General features: G+C 53.9%; 1 protein-coding gene across 1 annotated transcript; it reads left to right on the top strand.

Moving 5' to 3' along the window:
• The first annotated feature begins 94 nt into the window (after window positions 1-94).
• Window positions 95-16852, top strand: Col6a1 (collagen type VI alpha 1 chain). The gene is made up of 35 exons (XM_036167641.1): window positions 95-301; window positions 1044-1173; window positions 2444-2644; window positions 4031-4190; window positions 4504-4632; window positions 4715-4735; window positions 4907-4927; window positions 5012-5056; window positions 5926-5979; window positions 6443-6487; window positions 6608-6634; window positions 7088-7114; window positions 7213-7257; window positions 7545-7598; window positions 7800-7862; window positions 8252-8314; window positions 8399-8452; window positions 8539-8574; window positions 8913-8975; window positions 9552-9614; window positions 10693-10755; window positions 10975-11037; window positions 11319-11369; window positions 11553-11588; window positions 11842-11904; window positions 12080-12145; window positions 12349-12384; window positions 12789-12825; window positions 13134-13142; window positions 13577-13710; window positions 14109-14218; window positions 14328-14511; window positions 14630-14810; window positions 15276-15305; window positions 15458-16852. Exons 1-35 carry the CDS (start codon window positions 181-183, stop codon window positions 16078-16080), a joined length of 3108 nt encoding a protein of 1035 aa, XP_036023534.1. The 5' UTR covers window positions 95-180; the 3' UTR covers window positions 16081-16852.
• The last annotated feature ends 4014 nt before the right edge of the window (window positions 16853-20866 follow it).

The raw sequence follows: 20866 nt of genomic DNA, 5'->3' as shown, positions 1-20866 counted from the left end.
CCCCAGTGCTGTGACTCACTCAGCTCTGAGGCCCTCCCCCTTCTCTCCCCCTCCTCTCCCGGCACCTCCCTCCATCCCTCCCTCCACCCTCTCGCCAGCCCTGGGCTCTAACTGCAGCAAGCAGAGACAGCTTCTTCCTCTCCCATCACCAGCACCCACCCCGACCCTGGCCCACACTTGATGGTGACCTGCCGGCCAGCCAGAAACATGAGGCTGGCCCACGCTTTGCTGCCCCTGCTGCTACAGGCCTGCTGGGTGGCCGCACAGGACATCCAGGACTCCAAAGCTATTGCCTTCCAAGGTGAGTGAACTGGAGGTGCTGAGTGCTGTATTTAGCTGCCTGAAGGCCTAGAAGGAGATAGACTCAATGCCCACCCCCCTCTCCCCCCACCTGGGTACTGTCCCTGATCCCTTTTCATCTTAATGCTGTGGAGAGCCACCAGGAAGGGGCCTTGTCCCTTGTCCAAGCTTACATTCCACCCAGTTCCCATCTTGAAGTAGCGGAACATTCAGCTCCCAGCCGCAAGGCCCTGGGGTCCTGTCACCTCTCACTAGGGAGGTGACTAGGCTGGGGAACTCCAGGGGGACCTACCAGCAAGGGGAGCCTGTGGCCACCACTCCCGGTCCGTTTTCTGTCCTGAGTGAATGACTGTCGGCAGGCCCAGAACTGCTATTCTCTGATAGCCAGTATAGGTGACCTGTCCCTTCACATCTCAGCATGAGGCTTTGAGTCGAACCTGAGAACATAATGAGAAATAATCCAGATCTCCCAGGCAGCCTCTGCCCTTTACATTGGCCACTCTAACTGAGCGAGGCGCTGTTCAAGGAACAGGACACCCTGGGTGTCACTCAGACCCTGCTGGGTGTTGCCTACCAGGCAGGTGATGGGGTAGGCTGCCATCACCTGCCCAGAGCTCTGTTGCTGAGATTGGATGGTACCTCAGGGAGCCCCTGGCCCAAATGGGGGTATGTGAAAGGGCCTGGTGCTCCCAGCGGGGCTCAGGGCATGGCTAAGTGACCTTATGGGAACTTCCCTGGCTCAGACTGCCCTGTGGATCTATTCTTCGTGCTGGATACCTCGGAAAGTGTGGCCTTGAGGCTGAAACCTTACGGGGCCCTGGTGGACAAGGTGAAATCCTTCACTAAGCGCTTTATCGACAACCTGAGAGACAGGTAGTGTGAGCTTGCCTTGGCCTGTCTTGGGCCTCGGGAGGGGGTGGACCTGCATGCAGAGGTGAGCCTTAACTTCCCACCTCAGAAGAGGTGGCTCAGAGCTTCTTCCTGTGTAAATGCAGCTGGCGGGGGTGGGGGGGTGGGTGGGTGGGTGGGGGTTGGGGAGGGTTGGGGGTTGGGGGGCAGGTGTGCAGGGATGCAGGAGTAAGTGTGAGATGGAACAATGCGGAGGAGCCATCTTACCAGCAGGACTGAGGAGACAATACTGAGTGTAGAGATGTGGGGTCTCCATACTCCAAACACAGACAGGAGTTTGGGGAGTCAGCCAGATATGTAGCTATGCCTGATGCCTAGAGTCCTGCATGCAGCTGGACCCCACTTGGTCCACATGGCCATCAGAGTTTCTGCCTAAGTCTTGGGCCAAACATCTCAGTATCCTCAACACAGACGGGGAATAGGGGAGTGTGGGATATAGCACACTTCATTCACTCCCTTCTCAATGGGGCACTGAGAAGGGAGGGTGTGGCTGGGGGCAGGTCCTGAGGAAGGGTGTAGGTAGTAAGCTTCCTCCCCATCAGGGGTCCTGCACAGTGGTCAGTCAGTGTGAGGACAGGAACTCAGCCAATCTAAGCCTCCACCCTACTAACTATCCATCCAGAACCCCGGACCCTGCCCATAGAAACATGGCCCCTGGAAGACCAGAGTGAACCATCCACCCCCAGGGCTGCCCACCTCAGGGACTTTGGAGATCAAAAACCTGAACTTAGAAGAGAATGTCTCTAAGGCCGTAGGAAAGAAACGGGAGGTCCAAACGCAGAAGGCAGTGAGGCGTCCTTAGTCCCTTTACTCAGTTTCTGTATCTCAGGGTCCCACGTATGATATGGTGGAGTTACATTTTACTAAAGAGGCCGTGGTCACCCACCCTGTGTCCTGAAAAACCACACCAGCCACCATAGCAGACCTCTGAGAGCTGTGTGGCCAGATGCCACCAAGCAAGGTAGAGGCAACTCAGACCCAATTCAGAAATCCCCATGTCCTATTTAGGGCCTCTATCTTCACCTAGCCCTCTGCAGTGCACAGGACGGGGTGTGTGAGTGTTGGGGGCGGGGATGACCCCAGCTGGGGTCATGTTTACAGCTCAGTTGAGACTCAGGTTGGTTTGTCTAGCTAGGCCTACTGTATGGCTCCAGGACAGGGACCGCCCCTTTCTGTCATAGGCCCCTGAGCCACCTGCCCATCCCCTCAACCTCATCCCACCTACGACTCACAGGTACTACCGCTGTGACCGCAACTTGGTTTGGAATGCGGGTGCACTGCACTACAGTGACGAAGTGGAGATCATCCGAGGGCTCATGCGCATGCCCAGTGGCCGCGACGAGCTCAAGGCTAGCGTGGATGCGATCAAGTACTTCGGCAAAGGCACCTACACGGACTGCGCCATTAAGAAGGGGCTGGAGGAGCTGCTCATAGGGTGAGTGGTGCAGGGCCATTCTCCAAGTCTGACCCTGTCAGCCAGGACAGTCTCAGGCGTCAGTCTCCGGACACAGGCCTTCTCAACCTGTGGGCTACAGGGCCTCCTTTACCTGTTTTTCACAGCCAGGTGAACTTCCGCCAGGCTGCCTGTCACCCATCAAGCCCTGAAATGGCTGGGGTCTAGAGACTGTACCTCAGAGGGCAATGTGCCTACAGCCACAAACCTATTCATCTCCCCAGAGAGCACAGGGCCATACCCCAATCTCCACCCATCCACTGTCTCAACTGGTGAACTAAATGGCCCTGGTCACCACCCAGAGAAAGCGGCAACAGAGACAGAGAAGCAGATAGTGACAGAGAGAGAGAGATGGAGAGAGAAGCCAGTTACCGCAGCACAGCTACACAGCCCTGGAACCTCCGGGCTGAAGTCCTTTAGCAGTGGACAGAATGGCTTCCATTTCACTCCCTATCATGTGTGGGTCTGTGGCCCCTTCCTCTTATGGCTCGATGCCTTCCCATAAAGACCCAGGCATTGAGCTGATGGGTGGCAGGTGGCTATGACCCTACTCCTTCCCAGGGTGCCCCATGACCAGTAGGGTAGGCATCAGCTGCCCAGTGCAGCCATCTCAGGGGAGAGGTCCCTGTCCTTCGCCATCCCCCCCCCTTCTGTGGCTTCACTGAGATACCACAGCGCTGTGAGGCTGCAGGGCTGAGCCCCATTCCAAGGCTCATCTAGTCCTTCCACATTAACACCAATGCACGGGGTGGGCTAGACCCTATCTCCCATCTGTGGTGAGAAGGCCAGTGTCTGGATTGGGGGCATGGCTTAGAGCATGGCCACCATGTGCAATCCACAGAATAAAGTTGAAAGTGGATGCTCTAGAATGCACGTGGTGTGGCTCCCAGCATGTGGGAAAGCCCTGATGTCTGTGTGGCCCCCTACTCCACTCTGACCCCTTCCTCAGAAAGGCCCATCGCACTGTTGCAGGTGAAACAATTCGAGGCTATCTGTGAGTCCCTCTACCTCTTACATCAACTGCCTTCCACAGGAGCCCTCCCGAAGCAGCCCAGGGTCACCCCTGGTTCTCTTGTTCTCAGAGGTTTGGGGTCCAAGGCATCTTGAGGTGATGCCCACTTAGAGTGCAAACTGAGGACCAGTGTCTTTCCTGGAAGTGTGCATCTCAAAGATGTGGACATGCAACAAGACCTGATACTTTATAATTACAATCAGCGGTGAATCCTGGTCCCTGGGTGACAAGGACAGCATGTCCAGAACTGCCTCAGGTCCTTCTCCTGGACCTCTGGCCACTAGCTCTGAGGGTCTCAGCTCTGGTTCCCAGGCCCCGAGCCCTAGAGTGGGGCCTCATGCTACCCACCTCTCCAGGGGCTCCCACCTGAAGGAGAACAAGTACCTGATCGTGGTGACTGATGGGCACCCTCTAGAGGGCTACAAGGAACCATGTGGGGGCCTGGAAGATGCAGTGAATGAGGCCAAACACCTGGGCATCAAAGTCTTCTCTGTGGCCATCACACCTGACCACCTAGTAAGACCCCACCTCCTTTTATACCCTCAATGCACAAGATTGAGGACCTCTGGGCTCCGGCCATCTGGGTCCCTGAGCCACTGGCATCCCCTTTTCTGCTACTGTTTGGGTTTCAAGGCCTCCCATCTCTGGGCCCCTGGTGTGACCTCTGGGGTAGAGACATCCCAGTAGATAGTCCTAGCCCTTCAAAGGGCTGACCCCACCCCACTGAGGAGCTTGGGTATTTCCGTACTGGCTCTGCAACCACTACCCAGTTCACGGTGGCGCACAGACTTTCGGAGGTAGTTCATTCTCTCCTCCTCCACGTGCCCAGGAGCCACGCCTGAGCATCATCGCCACAGACCACACGTACCGGCGCAATTTCACAGCCGCTGACTGGGGGCATAGCCGCGATGCAGAAGAGACCATCAGCCAGACGATTGACACCATTGTGGACATGATTGTGAGCACTGACTCCTTCGGGGTCGGGGAAGGAGGGCTGTGCCCAGAGGAGACAGTAACTCACACTTCGATTTCCATTTCAGAAAAATAATGTGGAGCAAGTGGTAAGTGCTTCCCATTGAGCTACGAGTCAGGGCCTGAGTCTTACAGAGGTCCTGGCTCTGGCAATGTGCCCCCTGTTGGAGTGAGTGTCCCAAAGCCCTTGTTTGTCCTTGTTGGGGCACCCATCCGCTGCTTTTGGATTCTGACTGATCCCCTATCCCTTTCTTCCACAGTGCTGTACCTTTGAGTGCCAGGTAAGTGTGGCCCACCTTCCTTGCTGGCCCCTTGACCCTTGTCTAGGGCCTGGGGATGAATAGGGTCTCTCTTGTTTCTTTCAGGCTGCCAGAGGACCTCCTGGGCCCCGAGGTGACCCTGGGTATGAGGTGAGTGACTGAAACTGTTTTGCTTCTCTTAACATGGAGTCACTGGCACATGCCTTTAATCCCGGCACTTGGGAGGCAGAGTCAGGCGGATCTCTGTGAGGGCAGCCTGGTCTACAGAGCGAGATCCAGGACAGACACTAAAACTACACAGAGAAACCCTGTCTTGAAAAAAAGAAAAAAAAGATGGAGCCACAGGAAGCCATAGCTGTGTGCCCACCTCCTTGGGCATCTTGTATACCCAACACTGACTGGGCAGGTGCCTTTGTCCAGGGAGAAAGTCCAGGCATGCACTTAATATGGGTTTGGGTGTGGGAGCTGGGGTTGCAGAGCCTTCCCCTTCTGATCCAGAAGGCTGCCTTTGGGCTCAAGGGTCAGTGCAACATCCGCTTGATTCTTGAAATCAAAGGGCCTTCTGGTGGAGCTGGGAATGAAACTGGAGGTCCAGACCTACTGTGACTCACATGGGTCAACTCTGAACACCATGGGAGACACTGAGGTCAGGTCTAGGGTGACTCTCCTGCCACTTAGCCATCATTCACAAAGCTGAGCCACGGCCCCCTCAGGGAGCGTCCATGCTGGGTCCTCCTGTTCCTCTGGGCCTGGAGCAGCACACCAGCTCAGCCTCTAGAACTTGTGGCCAGAGGCACAGCTCTAGGCCCAGGTCTAGCCAGGGTGACACAGCATGAGGAACCGGAGGAAGACTCCCAGAACCCAGGCAGGCCCAGAACCACGGCCAGAAGAACTCTGGAGCCTGGATGGAATCGCTCTGAAGACCCTTTTCATGCCCAAGGGGTCTTGCCCAGCTTTCCAGAACAGATGGGCATGGCTCCTGACCTGGTCCCCCTAAGCTCATCTCCTCTACCTTCCAGGGGGAACGAGGAAAGCCTGGTCTTCCCGGAGAGAAGGGAGAAGCTGGAGACCCTGTGAGTATGGGTGACTGTCTGCGTGAGGATGGGGACAAATGATGAGAAGCCTGAGGCTGGGGATCTGAGCCTTAGAAACTTCCAGAACAACAGCTCTGAACACAGAGATCACACAGCCTGTCTTTTGTTGGGGGAAGAGAGGCTGCCCCAGGGGTCAAGCCAAGAAGTCCCAGGACCTCTGCTTTGGGCCATGATCAGTCTCCTGGCAATTCCCCTTCTTATCTAGCCCTCCTCAGGGTGACCTGGCTCCCCTCCCTCTCCTCTGGGGTACTGTGTCTCCCTTCTCTCCCCTCCGGGTGACCTCCTGGAGCTTGCCATGAGATCTTGGAGACCCTCCAGGGAGCCTCACAGCAGGTCACTCAAGGATTCTATGTGGGTCTTTCTGCAGTGAGAGGTGAGGTGGGCTGAGTGGGACCTTCCCCTGCTATCCAGGGATATCTGACTATCTCGTGTTCTGTTCCAGGGAAGACCCGGGGATCTTGGACCAGTCGGGTACCAGGGTATGAAGGTATGTGTCCCTGATGCCTAGTGACCACCCTCTCTTGGGTGAAATGGATCAGGGTTTGGCGGCAAGGTGCAAACTGGTCTGTACAATAACGTATCCCTTCTTCTTCTGTTTGGTTCATAGGGAGAAAAAGGGAGCCGTGGAGAGAAGGTGAGTGAGGACCAGCTTCAGGGTTGTCCCTCTGGGTACAGAGAGTTGTACACACAGGGAGATAGCTAGTGTTTCTATCAGGGGGAGCATGGGGGAATACCTCAGGAGGTACGCAGCTAGTCTCCAGGGACAGTTCCTCCTGAGCTCTGCTGCCACCTCAGGCCACCTGGATCAGAGAGAACTGGGGATGGAAAATGTCACTTTGCCTCAGTGGAGAGTTCCTGGAGAGCCTCCAAATGCAGGCCCTTCCTCTTCCCTACCCATTCTGTCCTGTGTCCCCGAATGCCACAATTCTTGCTCTCTTGGGTCGATGGGATGGTGTTGCACTCACAATGGGCCGACCATACTACACATGCCTCACTCCCACCTAATGGGAGAATGGAGGTGTAGTGGGGGCTGCCCTCTGCTCCAGCGAGGGGATTACCTCTCACCCTCTTCTTCTGGTTTCCACAGGGCTCCAGAGGACCCAAAGGCTACAAGGTGAGTATGGCTGGGTCAAGGAAATAAATGTTGTTCATGGGCCAGTGCTAGTGACATCTGGCCTTTGTCTAACCTGCCTTTGCCTCCGTGTCTCACAGGGTGAAAAAGGCAAGCGTGGCATTGACGGGGTGGATGGCATGAAGGTAATCATGAGGCAGGGGGGCTAAAAGGGTGGGGTATGCTGTCTAAGAAGGAAGGTAGACATAGCCAGGGGCTGCCCCAAGTGCACAGGTGCAGTTCCCATGGTGGGCCTTCCTGGGAAACTTGGAAGTGAAAGTCAGGTGATGTTTCCTGCCCAGACCCAGGTCGTAGTAAACCTCAAGTGACTTACTTAAGTTCTGGGGGCTCCTGACTTTCCTGGGAGGGGTTTGGATGGACAGAACTCAAGTCTCCACTCAACCATTCCAATCTTGATGTTTCCTTCTCCCAGGGGGAAACGGGCTTCCCAGGACTACCAGGCTGCAAGGGCTCGCCAGGATTCGACGTAAGTCACTTCCTCTACCCCCTATATTTTATAATTGTGGCTTCTTGGGGATTTGGTTCAACCCTTGCTATACTGACTGTGCCCAATGAATGAGCTGTATGTGAATTCATTTGATTTGTTTGCCCAGTCTGCGGATGGTGCTTATCTGGGGCCCATGGGGATCTTGGCTAGCTGTGAACTGCATGTCCATCTTCCCACCAGGGCATTCAAGGACCCCCAGGTCCTAAGGGTGATGCTGGTGCCTTTGGACTGAAAGGAGAAAAGGTAGGTGACGGGCAGCCCCCAGAGAGTGGGGATTTCAACATCCACTGAGGTTCAGGTCAAGCATCCCTCCTGGGACCCACGGTGTGAGGAACAAGCCTGGCTCTGAGAAGAGCAGCCATGCAACATCAGCAGGCAGACTCAAGTTTGCCATTAGCCATCGAGCATCTCAGCCTGGACCTGAGGAGTTTTAAGGCTGAGATGGTCCAGGGTGCACTATGCAGATGTGGGCGAATTGTGAGGAACTTGGGAGGTCAGAACTCTTTCCAGAGTTGGCTGGGGTGACCTGAGGTTTGGGTAAGAGAGTGTAGTCACTGAGCCCAGGCCCTGATGTGGCTTCCAGCGTCTGAGACCATAGATCAAGCATCCATGACCTCTCTGATCTCTCCCAGGGGGAAGCTGGAGCAGACGGTGAGCCTGGGAGACCAGGGAGCTCAGGGCCACCTGGAGATGAGGTGAGATGACATGACATAGGGGGGGATGTGATGAGCCTCATGGACACTGGGGCTGGTGGTCATTCTCAACTTGTCCTCCCCCAGGGTGATCCGGGAGAGCCTGGTCCCCCCGGAGAGAAAGGAGAGGCCGGTGACGAGGTAAACACCCCATCCTCGTCCATCCCCATTTGCGGGCTGAGTGCAGGCTTGTGCCCAGACTAACATGCTATTTCTCCTTGTCCTAGGGGAACGCAGGCCCAGATGGTGCCCCTGGAGAGAGGGTGAGTCAGGGGAATGGTACTGCACGACTGTCCTTACCATCAACAGGAAAGGCTTGTGCAGCCTGGCCTGGGCCTGACCACTGGAGGTCCTTAGTATTTCTGTCCTGCCCTTGGCTAGAGGGGAAGCCAGACCCTAGCCATTCTAGACTTCACCTTGTGTGCTGGGCCTTGGGTCACTTGGCAGTCTGTGGAGGCAGGCAGGCTAAGGAGGCCCACTTCTGGAACGATCTGGCATGACCACAGAGACAACTGGGGAAATATTTGGGCCTGGCCTTCAAGCTCCCACCCTTCCAAGCTTTGGATCTCAGGTAGCCTCATGTCTGCTTCTCTCCACACAGGGCGGCCCTGGTGAAAGAGGACCTCGGGGGACCCCTGGTGTGAGGGGCCCAAGGGGAGACCCGGTGAGTCATGCCTTGGGGATATCTAGGGGACACACTGAGGCTGGAGTTGAACATAGATTTCCAGAGCCAGCCATGCAGCCTTATTGGTGTCTAGACGTCAACCCTCCAGCCTTCCTATGGAGGGCTGGAACTGCCCAGGGCTCTGGACATCCAAGGTAGGGCATCAGTCCATATCCCATCAGAGGTTTGCTCATTGGTGGGCCCAACCAGAGGAGGAGAATCTAGAGCTAACCTTGATCTACAGTTTTGAGTTCAGCAGGCTCTTTTTTTTTGTTTGTTTGTTTTTTTGTTTTGTTTTGATTTTTTAAGACAGGGTTTCTCTGTGTAGCTTTGCACCTTTCCTGGAACTCACTTGGTAGCCCAGGCTGTCCTCGAACTCACAAAGATCTACCTGGCTCTGTCTCCCGAGTGCTGGGATTAAAGGCGTGCGCCACCACCACCCAGCTCAGCAGGCTCTTTCAACCCTCACCAGAGTGCCTCAATTGCTGGCCACCGAGATAGCCTGCTACTCCCAGAGCACATTGCTGGAGGCCATGTGGCCTCTACCTTTACACTCATGGGCTCATTTCTCCCCAGGGTGAAGCTGGACCACAAGGTGACCAAGGAAGAGAAGGCCCTGTCGGCATCCCTGGAGATCCGGTAGGGGGCCTAATGTATTGCAGGGAACCGTGATGCCTCACAGCTTGTAGGCTCACACATTGAGAAGTGCTCCCGGTGGGTCAGCATGGGGGACCTTCTAGAGATATGTGTTCCTGCTGACACCTAAAATGTCCATGCTCAGAGCTAGCCTGGGGTCAGCTGGGTATGGATGTGTGTCAGTGCTCAACACGAGGCCAAGGGATGTCCTGGAGGCTGTGGGACATGGTCGCTTGTAGACTCCATGCCACCCTAGATCTCTGGCCTTGAGCTGTCATGTTTACAGGGCCTGGTAGTGTGGGAGTGAGGGGTAATAGAGACCGGGCCACACAGGGAGGGAGACTTTGGCCATGAGACCAGAAGTGAGTCCCTAGGCTGTGGGGTGGATGGAGATGAGCTCTTTGAGTCCTTGGGAGACATGAGTATGAGACTGGACAGAGGTAAGTTTGGGAGAAATAACACACAAGAGGTTCCATAATCTAAGGGTGTGGGTAAGATCTTTCAGAGCTCATGTTCAGGGAGCCAGGGCTGGTACAGCCAGGCTCAACCCAGAGACACTGTGGTTTCATGGCCCCAAACCAGGTATGGCCTCCAGAGCCAACAGAAGGGAACTAGGTAGATAGGTCAGACATGATACCTGAGTCTGCAGTTGTCCTTGTTTGTGTCCATGTGGTCAGAAGTCTGGTAAGGAAGGGGCTGAGGACTTGGTGAGAGAGATTGCTTATAGAGGTACTGCCAGGGGTAGATGTCTCTCCCAGCACAGTCATTGAGGGCTTATGAACAAAAGGAAGACAGCCATATAGCCTGGGACCTAAAGAGAAGGCACCAGCATGGATAGTGGAGAGGAGGGACCAGCAGGGAGCCTACCCTGACCACACCTCCTGCTGGCCACTGGCACTACCTGTCATGAGGCCCCGTGGGTCCTCCACCCCTGTGTCCAGGGTCCTAGATGACAGTGGTGGAGCCCACTTTCTCTATACGAGATAGAAGCCCATGGTCTGGGACTCTCAGTTCTCAGGGAAGGAAGACAAGTGTGGCCTGGGGACAGTGAGCTGATCTCTCATGGTTCTTAATCCCCCAGGGTGAGGCTGGCCCCATTGGACCTAAAGGCTACCGAGGTGATGAGGGTCCTCCAGGCCCTGAGGTAAGTACATGCCCACTGCGCTGCTATTTATTAGGAGGCTGGCCCTGAGTGTCACCCTGAGGAGGACCCTAGACCTGTAGCATCTCCCATACCCCCACCCCACCTTTTTGAACCTGATCTTTCCCCTCTTGCCCTGGGAGAGACTGGGTCCCAGGGGGCATAGTGTGCCACAAACTCACATTGTCTGTGACCTGGCTGTTACCTGTTCCTCTCCTTTAGGGTCTCAGAGGAGCTCCAGGACCCGCTGGACCCCCTGGAGACCCAGGACTGATGGGTGAAAGGGTGAGCATTTGGGAGGACAGCCCTATTGAGCTACTGCTGGGTCACCAGAGACTCAGCAGCTGGGATTTGCCTTAGTTGGCCCCTTGGGGAGGTGCTAGGGGGGCATGCACATTCAGCTCTCAAGGATGAGGATGCCTCAGACAAGACCCTCTTGCTTAAAAGTTCAATCCAGGGCAGACCTGGGTTTTTTTTTTTTCCCCTGGCTGGGGACACAGCTGTCCTGGCCTTCCCCCAGGCATCTAGCCACCATCTCACATGACAGCAGCTCTGTCTACTTGCAGGGTGAAGATGGCCCACCAGGAAATGGTACAGAAGGTTTTCCCGGCTTCCCTGTGAGTGTCATAGGCCCTACATACCTACCAAGACCCACTTGGTATCCCTCTGGCCACCCAGGCATCTGCTGGATGAAATAGACCACAGCCAGCCCTGGGCCCATCTACCTGTGGTTCTCACTTGGCTGTCGTCTGCCCCTGCCTCACTGGACCCTGGTATAACCTTCCTATATTCCTTCACAGGGGTATCCAGGCAACAGAGGCCCCCCTGGTTTAAATGTGAGTATCCCCACAATGCCTCTGTCAGGCCATAGATGTGTGTTCACGCTGCACACATGCACCTGCATGGGCCTGCACAATCAACACACTGTGAGCACTTTCCCACATGACACCAGGCAGCATGCACATGCACTTATATGTGACTCTGGGGTCCCATCTTTCACTACTTCAGAGACACCCCAGCCATGTCACATTTATCTTTACCTTCTCTACATCCTAGATCCCACTCACCCATGTGTTATGTCTCCTGCAGGGCACAAAAGGCTACCCTGGCCTCAAGGGGGATGAGGGTGAAGTTGGAGACCCAGGAGAGGATGTAAGTGGGGTGAGGGGCAGTCTTTTAAGAGTGTGAACCCTGCAGGCTTTGCTCACTGGAACAGAAGAGCAAGGGAGGCTGGAGATGTACTCTGAGGAGCTGGAGCAGCTGGGCCAGAGTGAGGGCAACTGGTACCCACGGCTACTCCTGCTGACCTCATGCCATTTTCTTCCAGAACAATGACGTTTCACCCCGTGGGGCCAAAGGGGCAAAGGGATACCGAGGCCCAGAAGGGCCCCAGGTAGGTGATGTGGCTGCAGGGGTTAGGGGTGGATGTGAGGCAGGGCCATATACAGCAATTAGAGGTGGAAGCCAAAAGACTCACGGGACCAGATTTGCCCCAAGGACAACTGGAGACGCTGAGGTCCCTAGAGGACAAATAATTTAGGAATCCTTGGGCACAGACTCCCCATTTAGAGCTGTTGTCTGCTCTTGCCCTGACAGGGACCTCCAGGAAATGTGGGACCACCTGGACCAGATGTAAGTAGGGTACCTGCAAATGAGATCTGGGGGCTGCCCACTGTGGCCATGCATCATGATGGGGCATTAGTGAAACCTGGAGCTCCCAAACACTGTTCACAGATGGGGGCATCTGGGACAGGAGGCCTGAAGCCTTGCACTCAGACCGCAGGGATGTGTGACTACCATGGGACATGGGATGACTATAGGGGACATGGGACAGCGTGGGAGAAAAAATGGCCATGTTGGACACATGACAGCTATGTGTTGGTAGCTGTACCATATCTTACATTTTTAGGGGGTTAATCCAGAAACACTCTAGTCTGTGAGAAGTCCCTGCACAGATCCAACCCCCACAGGTTTCTCAGGGACCACCGGGGATGCCTCATCCTAAGCCACATTAATATTCTCACCTCTCTCCCCAGGAGTGCGAGATTTTGGATATCATCATGAAAATGTGCTGTGAGTATCTTTCTTAATGAGTGACTTTCTTAATAAGCCAGCAAGTTCCTGACAGCCACGGGGCCCAGCATTCTGCTCCAGAAGGATCTCCGAGAGTGGGAGGCATAACCAGGCAGGGCCTAGGCGCCACTGAGATTGGCAGGTCCCACACACGGGAGAACCAGGGCTGGGCTCCACATCCTCTGAGATTTCAGGGACGCCAACATGCTGAGGGCCTGGCCAGAGCTAGGTGAAGCTAGGCAGAGCAGGACAGGGCACTTGGTAGTGTGGAGCTGTTCCATTTAGTGCTCTTTCTCCTCTCTCCTCAGCCTGCTGTGGTGAGCGCTGCTTCTCCACTCCTGGGAGATCCTGTGCATTGTTAAGTGGACCCGTACCGGCTCTGCAGTGGGCTGCCAATGCAGCAGCCATGCATCCATCCACCTTGCTCTCCCACCCATATGCCTCCCAGTGAGCAGTACCCTGGGGTCATGGAGGCCCAGGACATGCTATTCCCTGTCCTTTCTCCCTAACATTTTGAGGAACCATGAACAGGCTGGAGCAGGAACCAGACCTCCAGGCCTGTCTTGATGAGAGTGAGGATGAAGGGCAAGGGTAGCAACTGTTGGGTCTGGTCAATGAAGGCCAACCTGGCAAGCCTAGCTCCCAAGGAGACATGGGAGAAGATTCATAATCCACAATATGGAGTGGGACCATGGGGTACTGGGGGAAGCCTGTAGAAGGGTACTAAGGGCTGGCCCATCCTACCTCCTAGAGTGCACATGCGGCCCCATTGACATCCTCTTCGTGCTGGACAGCTCTGAGAGCATTGGCCTACAGAACTTTGAGATTGCCAAGGACTTCATCATCAAGGTCATTGACCGGCTGAGCAAGGATGAGCTGGTCAAGGTGAGTACGAGTCAACCTAGGAACACAGCCAACAGAGAGCTGAACCCCTCCACCTCGGCTTCCTGGCTCATCACTGTGTACAATGATTTATATACTCATTGAGCTGGTCAGAGCCTGCAACAAAGCCAAACATATCTTTCATGTCCATGGAAGCTGTATGTATGAATTCCCACCATGCAGCACAGAGAATCTTGACAGTGGGTCCAGAGCTCATCCTTTAATGATGGATCCTGGGAGGGCTATGTACAGAGCCTTGGGGACCTGTGGGAGTAGTTATGGAAGGCCCTGTGTGAATGAGCAGGCAGGGGTCTCAGGCCTCAGGGCAGAGGCCCTTGGGAGTCTGGGGTTCTAGGACATAGGGGTGTTAGACTCCAGATCTGATGGTATCTTTCCCACAGTTTGAGCCGGGGCAGTCACACGCAGGCGTGGTACAGTACAGCCACAACCAGATGCAAGAACACGTGGACATGCGGAGCCCCAACATCCGCAACGCCCAGGACTTCAAAGAGTGAGAGGAGTCCCCAGATCACTGCCCCATCCCTGGTCCTATAGCAGGCCTGGCCCAACCAGGAGCCTGACTCTGGCTTTGACCCTGGCCTGTCTGTCTTCGTGTGCAGAGCCGTGAAGAAGCTTCAGTGGATGGCCGGCGGTACATTCACGGGAGAAGCACTGCAGTACACTCGGGACCGGCTGCTTCCACCCACCCAGAACAACCGAATCGCTCTGGTCATCACAGATGGGCGCTCTGACACTCAACGGGACACAACGCCCCTCAGTGTGCTTTGTGGTGCAGACATTCAGGTGGGCAGCTGTACAAGCCCACAGTGACTGAACAGGGCCTCCTGAAAACATGGGGACTGTTGTTCTCCAGAGAAGAAGTATAGAGTCGGGCTGATCCATGCAACTCTGTCCTCTGCAGGTAGTTTCTGTGGGCATCAAGGATGTGTTTGGCTTTGTCGCGGGCTCTGACCAGCTCAACGTCATTTCCTGTCAAGGTCTATTGTCACAAGGCCGGCCAGGTATCTCCCTGGTGAAGGAGAACTATGCAGAGCTTCTAGACGACGGCTTTCTGAAGAACATCACGGCCCAGATCTGCATAGGTGTGTGCTAGGGATCAACGGGCGGGGTGGACAGTGCCAGGGCCTGCCTTAGACATGTCCCCTCAGCTTTCTGGGACCGTTTGGGCTAGGAACAGCCCTCAGAATGCATCTGACACTGTCACCTCAAGAAAGACTGTGACTAGGCTGTGTGGCATTGTCCAGGGTGACCTCTGGCCCAGCGGAGCAACTTGAGGGCAGGTGTTCTTGTGCCCACATGCATGGGCCAAGGTCTCCACCCCAACACCACGGGTACATTGTATGTCAACCTCATGTCAGTCTGACTCCATGTTGTGGACAACTTGGTCAAGGGATGAAGTTTGTGCCAGATGCATGATGGGTAGTCGGTCAACAGCATGGTACAGGGCCTGACCTTCAAACCACCTCTCCTCCCCTGAAACTCAGAGTGGGCATGGCACATAGGGTTGTGGAGACATGGCATTCACTTCATCTGATTTCTCTTTCCAGATAAGAAGTGTCCGGATTATACCTGCCCAAGTGAGTACAAGGATGGGGAAGGACAGGGTGGGAAAGGCCCCACAGTGCTCTGGGTTCTCTCCTTTGGGGCTTGGCAGCTCTGAGAATCCAGGTGCTCTCTGGCCAGCCCTTTCCAGTTCATCCAATCTCAGGCCACTATCTCTACCCCACAGTCACATTCTCCTCCCCGGCTGACATCACCATCCTGCTAGATGGCTCAGCCAGTGTCGGCAGCCACAACTTCGAAACCACCAAGGTCTTCGCCAAGCGCCTAGCTGAGCGCTTCCTGTCGGCAAGCAGGACAGATCCCTCTCAGGATGTGCGGGTAGCTGTGGTCCAGTATAGTGGCCTAGGCCAGCAACAGCCAGGGCGGGCAGCTCTTCAGTTCTTGCAGAACTACACAGTGCTGGCCAGCTCTGTGGACAGCATGGATTTCATCAATGACGCCACAGACGTCAATGACGCCCTGAGCTATGTAACTCGTTTCTACCGGGAAGCCTCATCAGGTGCCACCAAGAAGAGAATCCTGTTGTTTTCAGATGGCAACTCACAGGGGGCCACAGCGGAGGCCATTGAGAAGGCTGTGCAGGAGGCCCAGCGCGCAGGCATTGAGATCTTTGTGGTGGTGGTGGGATCCCAGGTGAATGAGCCCCACATCCGCGTGCTCGTCACTGGCAAGACTGCGGAGTATGATGTGGCCTTTGGTGAGCGCCACCTATTCCGTGTACCAAACTACCAGGCCCTGCTTCGTGGTGTATTCTACCAGACAGTCTCCAGGAAGGTGGCACTGGGCTAGAGAGCCACACACATGGCTGTGCGCATGGGGACACACTTTGACAGGCCTTCCTGCCCTTCCCACCACCGACCAAACAGGAATAGGAAATGTGACCCAAATGTTCCGACCAAGTGGTCAGTTCCGCTGTCTTAGAGGGAAAGCTGGGATGCACACTGTTAGCTTTGTATAATGTCGTCTGTGGCTCACCTGAGCTCCTATCTATATTCCTCCCTCGATTTGCCCTTGCTGACCTCCCTCCACATCTGGGCTGCATCCAGCCATCTCATCTTCCTCCTCCCTGCCCCTAACTGCTTTCACACCATCCCTGCAGCTTCTGTCTGTGTTGAGTCTTCCACACTCAAAGGGAAGCAAACCCTCACATGAGCCCAGCTTGCTGGGTTACGGCTTTTAGGAAAATTGAGATCAAGAGCATTTTCAAACACAAACGTGGAGGAGACCGCTCCTCTTCATCAGGTGCTTGTCAGTGACCGTGGACCTTGGTCCTGGCCCTTAAGAGCGGCTCAGCATGAGCAGGCAGAAATGCTGGCCCCGCCTCCTGTCCTTGCACTCAGAGCAAAGGTGCTACCTGCAAGGGCTTCCTATGCAGGGAGGCTTAGCCTGGTCAGCTCACACTCGGGTGCTCTGTCAGAGCCAATCCAGAGCTCCTGTTCCTCAAACTGGGGACTTGTCCTCTCTTTTGAGACTTCCTTTAGTTAGTTTTGTCATGGTCCCCCCATGCTCCCCTAATCTGGCCCAAGCCAGCTATCTCTGCTAATAAAGGTTTCCATTTTTCTCAGTGCCTCTTACCTTTATCAACACACACACACAACCCAACACTCCTGGAAAGAGAATGCCAGACAGACCACAAGGCCGAGCAGAAGCTGCCCTGGCCGCCCATGGACACAGCCCATTTGTTTCTGAGAGGAAGAACCCAGGGGTACAAAGGCCTTCCCACACCAGGGAGCTGGAGTGCTGAGGTACATAGCACCCTGCAGTGCACACTCAAAAGGCACAAGGGCCTGATGGGCTTGTCCAAACAGATAACTCCAGACCACCTGGTCCCAATCAGATCACCCCAGTTCCAAAGAAACTCCACCAAATAAAATCATATCCAACCAGAATAAACAAGACCAAATGATATCCAGTGAGATTACACCAGACCTAACCAAATCTAACCTGATTAGACCATGTCTAATGAGATCCAACATGATACATTGGACCCAAACACATATAAACCTGATATAAATCAGATCCAACTAGATACACTAGGACAAACTGCACTGCACTTAGCCAGATTAAATCAGACTAAACCACGTCCAACCAGATTAAACTGGAACAAATCAGACCTAACCATATTAAACTGAAACAAATCAGATCTAACCAGATTAAACTGGACTAAACCTGACCCAACCTGAATATATCAGTTCCAGATTACACAAATCTAAACCAATCCAACTGGACCAAACCAGATCCAACCAGATTAAACAAGACCAAACCAGATAGTAACAGATCAACTCAGATCCTAGCAGATTATACCAGAACCAACTATATCCAACCATATTACTCTAGACCAATTCATGTCCAAACAGATTAAACCAGATCTAACCAGATGAAGACCCAATAGACAAGTAACTACTAATTCTGCTTCTAAAATCACTCTCCGGAAGTCTGTAAGGGAAGCTAAAGAAGATGCCTGGGTCGGTTGATAGTTCCTCAGAATGAGGTGGGAGTCTGCCATGGCGCTGGACGTGGCTTCTGAAATGGCACCCCACAGGGTGGGGGCTGCAAATGCAAATCTGACCAAGTGGCGAAGGATGAGTACAGCCATTAGAGTCCCCACTGCCTTGTTCTCCGTTCTTGAGGAGTTGGGAGGACAGGAAGTGGAATGGCTGACCTGGGAGGCAGTGGTGTGTGGGTAGGGTGTGGGGACATCCACACTGGAGTGCTCCACACACGGCCATAAAACCCACAACAGAAAAAACACTAGACCAGTGGTCCTCAACCTGTGGGTTGCGACCCCTTTGAGAGGGTTGACGTCCCTTTCACAGGGGTTGCCCAAGACCATTAGAAAACACAGATATTTACATTACAATTCATAACAATAGCAAAATTACAGTTATGAAGTAGCAACAAAAACCATTTTATGGTTGGAGGTCACAATGTGAAGAACTGTATTAAAGGGTCGCAGCAGCAGGAAGGTGGAGAATCAACGCACTAGACCTTTTCTGCTGATGGGGGGTAAGTATCCAAGCAGAACTGGAAAGAGAAAGTCAAGGACAGGCACACAGTAGGGAACCCAGAGGGGCTGCTAGCCTGGGCCACCCTGTCTCCATTCAGGCATCTAACTCTTTCCTCAGTTTCCCCACCACAAACTAGCTTAGAAACACATGGCACTCGGTTGCCTGGAAGAGCCGATCACATCCTTCATCCCTATGCCCAGGAGCTAGGTGGAGGGCCAAAGGCTGGATTGGAGCAGGGCAAGGAGCCTGAGCTGGGAGGGAACAGGGAAGGTATTTTCTGTGTACTCCCTTCCCTACTGCCCAGACCCCTGGTCACTCCAGGTCTGCAGTCCAGATCCAGGCAGACCTTGATGTCAAGTCCAGGTCCTTGACACATACTTGTGTTGTGTCATCCCAAGGTTCCCCACCCCAGATGTCTACTGTGCTCACCAGGGACTCCAGGCAGGAGGGACTATGGGTCTACTGGGTCTAGTTATCACAGATGCTTGTTGGAGCCCAGTGGAAACCACTGCTGTCAGATTTAGAGTCAACTCCAGGCTGAGAAATTGAGATACAGTGGGGGACCTCACCATTGTCACAAGAAGCCGGTGGTTGCTGCCACATCACCTACTGACTATTCCTAAGCAGAGGCCAGACAGTGACAAGCAGCTTCTCAGAGTCTGGCTATGCCCTGCCTCCCACAGAGGGAGTCTTCAGTCACCCCTTCTGCACACGTAGGCCAGCACAAGGTGCCTACAGTAGAGGCTACAGGTTGGTGGATGCCTGAGCCCAGCTGCCCATGTCCCATTCTGCTGAGATTGCATCAGCTGTCCTTCCAAGGGAGCTCCAGCAGCTGGAGGCTCTGGCCATCTCCACAGCCTCCTCTCCCATCCCTTGCCGCTCTCAATGCGTAGTTCGCAGGACAAAGGTCTCTGATGCTGTCAGGTGTCACTTGAGCCAGCTCAAAATTCTCCCAGACAGTGGGAACCAGATACATGTGTCTCCCCCTAAGATGATAATAGGTCTTTAACTCCTGGAAAGGCTGACAGGGAACCCATGGGGCTGTGTACAGGCCACACTGCCCGCCTAAGTCCATGTTCCCAGCAGGTCTTCTATTGTCTCTTCCTTTTTCTGGCTTATGTGGAAAAGTCAGGGTTGGTGAGAAATCTGGCATGTCACTTGTCAGAAGCCTCTATCATGATCACCAGAGTTGAGGAGGCAACACCTGGACCCGGTTCTCCTTATAGGAGTATGGGGCTATCCTAATCACAGGAGGTGGCCCATGAGGGTATCTGAGGGACTGTGTGTCCTAGCACACTGCCAGGGTCTCTGGCCTGATTCTGGGCTCAGATCACTGGGATCTGTCAGTTCTGAGGACATAGGGTCTGGGTAGTCTACCTCTGTTACCTGATCCCATAATTTGACTCTCCATATCCAACAAGAATGGGGAATTAAAGTCTCTGGCCTTCCCTTCAGCTCTCAAGCAGAAACTGCTGTTTTGAGGGCTGTCTGGTCCCTGAAATGGTTCTGGAGTTTGCAGAAAATGGGCAGTGTGCAACTTCAGGCTGGGAAGAGCTATCCAGAACAAGAGGAATGCAACAGAGAAAACTGTAAGCAGATCACAGTGGAGACAGCGTGAGGACAGCAAGGGTCAGTCCCTCTGGACATCAAGCAAAGGAAAACCAAAGCATAAACCTGCCCATGGGTTGTAATGAGCAAGCCTGGCATCAAGAAGCCGTGGGGAGAAGCTGGCTGTAACTGCTGTGCATTCCTGAGGGTGATGTCAAATAGTGATACAGTTTCGAAAGCGCACGAGGACCTTTCTTTTTTATTTGACCGAGAGATTTGAGATGCTGAACACTTGATGGCCATTAAACATCAGCTTTTAAGGCCACATATGATGTATGCCTTTCACCCTAGCACCTGAGAGGCAGGAGGATCTTGGGAGTTCAAGGTCAGCCTGATCTACATACAGAGACCCAGGCTAGCCAGAGCTATATAGTGTGGTAGTTTGAATGAGATGCCCCCCCCATAGGCTCCTATGTTTGAATACTTGGTCCTTGATTGGTGGAACTGTTTGGGAAGAATTAGGGGATGTGGCCTTGTTGGAGGACATGTGTCATTAGAGGTGAGCTTCAAGGCTTCAAATGTCTCTTGCTGTCCTCAGTGCCCTCTCTGCCTCTTGTTTGTGGTTTTGAGATGTGAGCACTCAGCTGGTCCTGGAGCCACACCGTTTCTCTCCACCATCATGGACTCTACCCCTATGAAGCTCTAAGCCCAATGAAACACTTTCTTTTGTAAGTTGCCTTGGTCATGATGTTTTATCACAGCCATAGAAAAGTAACTAATAAACATAGCGAGACCCTATCTCCAAAAACAAAACAAAAGGTAGGAATTGTCTTGAGCCAGTGGAGATGAAAGATGTGGACACTTGTGGGCAGAGTGAAGACGAAGGAGAATTTCATTGGGTCTAGATGTTTTTACAGGACTTGTAGCAAAAACTGGACATGAGTTGGTCAATCAGCAGGCCCTCATCTTTATGCATGTTTTTCTGGTCCAACCAGGGAAATGATTGCATGCTGTTCACA

The sequence above is a fragment of the Onychomys torridus genome, chromosome 18 (assembly GCF_903995425.1).
Source record: "Onychomys torridus chromosome 18, mOncTor1.1, whole genome shotgun sequence".
NCBI lineage: Eukaryota > Metazoa > Chordata > Mammalia > Rodentia > Cricetidae > Onychomys > Onychomys torridus.
The sequence above is the reverse complement of the archived record's forward strand: the minus strand, read 5'-3'. Positions and strand labels throughout refer to the sequence as shown.